The 4,390-nt window shown below is 25.9% G+C and overlaps 1 protein-coding gene across 1 annotated transcript; it reads left to right on the top strand.

Annotated features, from left to right (window-relative positions):
- Positions 1–738: 738 nt before the first annotated feature.
- Positions 739–4,072, top strand: LOC124932273 (agamous-like MADS-box protein MADS9). The gene is made up of 7 exons (XM_047472889.1): positions 739–950; positions 1,025–1,091; positions 1,950–2,011; positions 2,303–2,402; positions 2,580–2,609; positions 2,748–2,792; positions 3,748–4,072. Exons 1-7 carry the CDS (start codon positions 763–765, stop codon positions 3,880–3,882), a joined length of 627 nt encoding a protein of 208 aa, XP_047328845.1. The 5' UTR covers positions 739–762; the 3' UTR covers positions 3,883–4,072.
- The last annotated feature ends 318 nt before the right edge of the window (positions 4,073–4,390 follow it).

Here is a 4,390-nt window from a genome sequence, read left to right on the forward strand (position 1 = left end):
TAGCAAATAAATCATCTACTAAAATATCATATTGTGTCTTGAGTTCACAACTGATCATTTATAAAAAAAAAAATATATCAAAATATTGTCTATTATTTTATTAAAATTTATCTTTCATTATATATATATATATATATATATATTTTTTTTTTATCCAATAAACATAAATAATTTTTTTATATAAATGATGGTGTGAAAACTCAAGTTAAGACATTGAAGACATGAGTTTAGAGCTCTAACACTAAAGTCTTGTTCCTACTGGGGTTATTTGAATAATTTAGAGAGAGAAAAATAATGATGTTGGATGATTTTGAGAAAATAATGATTATTTTTGGTAAAAAACTTAAAAGATATTGATATATATAAATAAAATAAAAAATAATAATTTAAATAAAATGTATTTTAGTATTTTGATTAATGAAATAAGTGATGTGATTAGTGAAAAGTGATTAATTGAAAAACTGATTTGGTATAGATTAAATAAAAAAACTTAGAAGAACAAGGTCTAAGTTATAATTTAGGTATAAAAAATGAAAACACATATCTCACGTACCATTTTTAGAGAAAAAAAATAGTCTAAATAATAATAACCAAAATTAAATAAAATATTTGAAAATAACCCATAACCGAACAGACCTCAAACTCTCTCTCCTCACCCACTATACCTTAGTTCTTTTTTATGCTGTTCACTTTTATCTTCTCTTTAATTTGCACAAGCATTTCTTCACAACCATTTTTCAAGAAAAGGAGAGAGAGAGAGAGATGGGGAGAGGAAAGATAGAAATAAAGAGGATAGAGAACTCAAGCAACAGACAAGTAACATATTCAAAGAGGAGAAATGGTCTAATCAAGAAAGCCAAAGAGATCACAGTTCTATGTGATGCCGAGGTCTCTCTTCTTATCATCGGCAGCTCCGGCAAGATTCACGAATACTGCAGCCCTTCAACCAAGTAAAACAAAATCAAATCAAATATAAATATATATTTTTTCATTTTCTAATAATTCATTCTCTTTTAATTTCTAGTTTACCAGATATCCTTGTAAAATATCACAAGCAATCTGGAAAGAGGCTATGGGATGCTAAACATGAGGTAATTTATAACTTTTCCCTAGAAAAAAACATGGGTTTATGCTAAAAAATTGTTCAAGGAACTTGAAATACATGTACAGATCTAACAACCTAGGTTATAATGTTTTTTTTTTCTCTTTCTAGCTCATTCTCTCTTCTTCCGGTTATCTATCTGCATATCTTTAAGTAAATTAATAAAAAAAAAATTAAAATTAAGAAAGGACAGTGAAACAACCCACCTATCTATCTATGATGTTACATCCATCAACAGATCTGGTATGAAAATGGTTACTCTCCTCTTCTATTTCCTTTTTCATGAATAAAAAATACCTATTACATGGATTTTAGTTCCTATAAACATACATAATAGCCTTTCCTTGTATAGATATGTTAATGAACTTCCTCTTTGCCCAGTTTCTTGCTTGTATTTGTGAAGTGAATCTTCTAGACTTATCAATACATTTATTTTATTTACAACTCTCTTTTTGTAGACAAGTGATTGTGATTGATAATATTTATATAAGAAAAAAAAATTAGACAAGACTTTTAGTTTCAAAAAAATTATAAATTATTTTTGTTATTTAAGTAAATTTAGGTTTTTTAAGTAAAATTTCATAAATGTTTAAAAGTTATAATTATAAGCTAATGAAACCATACATCTTAAAAACATTTAAGTGGTGAAGAAGAAGAAAAAAGATTAGATAAAATTGCAACATGTCATACAAACTAATATGAGGGTACTTATTTTTGCATAAGGGTATCATAGAATTAGATCTTCATGATAGTTTTTTTTGTAACTTCTTTACAAATGAAAAAATGAGTTATTATTAGATCTTGTTATTTATCATGATTTTATCCTTTTTTTTTGTGTTGAAAAAAGAACCTCAGCAATGAAATTGATAGAATCAAGAAGGAGAATGACAACATGCAAATTGAGCTAAGGTAACTTTGTGTTTTTCATATATCTTTTAATCAATACATTAGATAAATCATCAATTGTATTTTTTTCATGCTGATTAACCTATGCTAACTAATAGCATGACTTATATATATTGTATTGATTCGGTTTTTTCACGAATAAAAATGCAAGTTCTACGTCAATTAATATGGATAAATTCAAATATTAAAACCAATAACTACTAATTCCTGAGTTTTATGAATGGCTGTCTTTCTTGATATTCATTATTTATATCGGTTCTAATTACTTTAAAAATAAAAATTATAATTCTATAGGCATCTAAGGGGAGAAGATATTACATCTTTGCACTATAAAGAGCTAATGGCCTTAGAGGATGCCCTTGAAAACGGCCTTGGAGGTGTTCGTGAAAAACAGGTGAGTTAAATGAATTGTTCCTACTATAGAATTTGTAGATTTCATCTTTGTATGAGAGGTTATATATGCATTTGAATAATTTTATTACTAAAAATTATTAAATTGTTACAACATTCATTTGTAGTTTAATCATTCAAATGACAACAACTTGACATGTTTTGCTTGATTCTATGACAGATGGAGATCTACAAGATGATGAAAAAAAATGTATGTACTAATATATAGTTGCAACTACTGATAGTATAGAAAAAACATAATAAAGAGAAAGAATTCCAAAAACACAAATTGCACTATGTGTGATCCCAACATTCAATTATTTATTTAATTTTTGTTTATCATTTCCAGGATAGGATACTGGAGGAGGAGCACAAAGAACTAAATTTTGTGTTGGTATATATGCCTTTCCCTTGTTCTTTTATTATTTTCTTAAATTATTTTCAGTATTACCATTAACCTAGCTTTGTAGATTGTAGAATTTGCAAAGATCTTTCAAAATATATAAAAGAAAAAAACAGAAAAAGCCTAGCATAAATAATTAATTAGGAAAAAAAGGAACTGTAGTTATAGAAATTTCACTATTTTTCTTTAGAGTTAACTAACATCACAAAAACAAACATTAACAATCAATCACAGAATCTTTATAATAATAAACAATAACTTCCAAACAGTTTTTTCTCCAAAAAAAACTTTGAAGAGATAGTATCATTTGGTGGTGATGATGTTCAAACTCTCCCTTTGATGACACTATTGTGTATTGTTGTAGTAGGAAAAAATTGTTTGAAAAAATATATTTTTCAAAAGCTCCATGTAGGTTTGTTTTAGAATTTTAGGCAAGCCCCATGTAGGTATATTTTAGAATTTAGGCCTTGTTTTGTAAAAAAAAAAATATTGATTTATTTCAAAAATATTGATGGATGTTGATTTTAAATAGGGATAATTTTAGTAAAATTACTTAAAAAATATTAATGTATAATAATAAAAATAATTTTTAAATATATTATATTTTAATAGTCTGGTTAATGAATTAAGTGATTTAATTAATTAAAGAGTAAATAAAATATTGTTTGATTGTTTTTGAATTTTATAATAAACACAATTAAATAATCCTTAATTGTTTTATTACTATATTATAACCATAAAATCACTTATTTCATTAATAAAAATATTAATTATTTTTATTTTTTATAAAATTTAAATTTTATATACAAAATGATAGTATAATAATTCAATTAATTAAAAATTCAAATAATTCTATAAAAAAAATCCAAATTAAAAAACAACTTCAAATAACAATGTCAAACAAGTTTTTGGTTTAAATTGTATGTTTATTTATGTATGGCTACAGCACCAAAGAGAGATGGAACAAAACGGCTATCAGCATCATCATCAGCAACACCAGCAATTGCAAGATTTCGAGCCTCAAATGCCTTTCACCTTTCGTGTCCAACCGATGCATCCAAATCTGCAAGAGAGAATGTAACTAGCTAGGGCTTTTAATAACCATGAACTGATGCTTTCTCCTTCTCTCTCTAGCTTTCTCTGAGAGCTGAACTTTTAATTATGCATTTCTCTCAAGTAGTATATGGGTCATGTGGAGTCTTTGAGAAGAACTTCAGATTTGCTACCTATATTTTTCATCAAATTGTAATAAATTTATGAACTCCTAGTGTGGAATGAATTGTGCTTCAAACTTTTTTAAATTTGAGTCTTGTTTTTTTTTATAAGTTGAGATTAAAATAATAGAAGTCTCAACTCCTTATCATCCTCTTTCTTATAAACAAACAACTATATGTCTTAGTAAAAAGATGAGGTCAGATAGAAAATTTCAAATCATAAAGATCGGAAAAACCAAATGATAAGGAGTTGGAAAAAGAAAAAGACAATTGTCATCCTATTTAAAATTTAATATAGAATAACAATTAAAATATTATAAATAACTTGTGAGTTGTTATAGCCGTTATAGATAATGACAAACCAAAATATTTATA

This window comes from Impatiens glandulifera, chromosome 3 (assembly GCF_907164915.1).
Source record: "Impatiens glandulifera chromosome 3, dImpGla2.1, whole genome shotgun sequence".
In the NCBI taxonomy this organism is placed as follows: domain Eukaryota; kingdom Viridiplantae; phylum Streptophyta; class Magnoliopsida; order Ericales; family Balsaminaceae; genus Impatiens; species Impatiens glandulifera.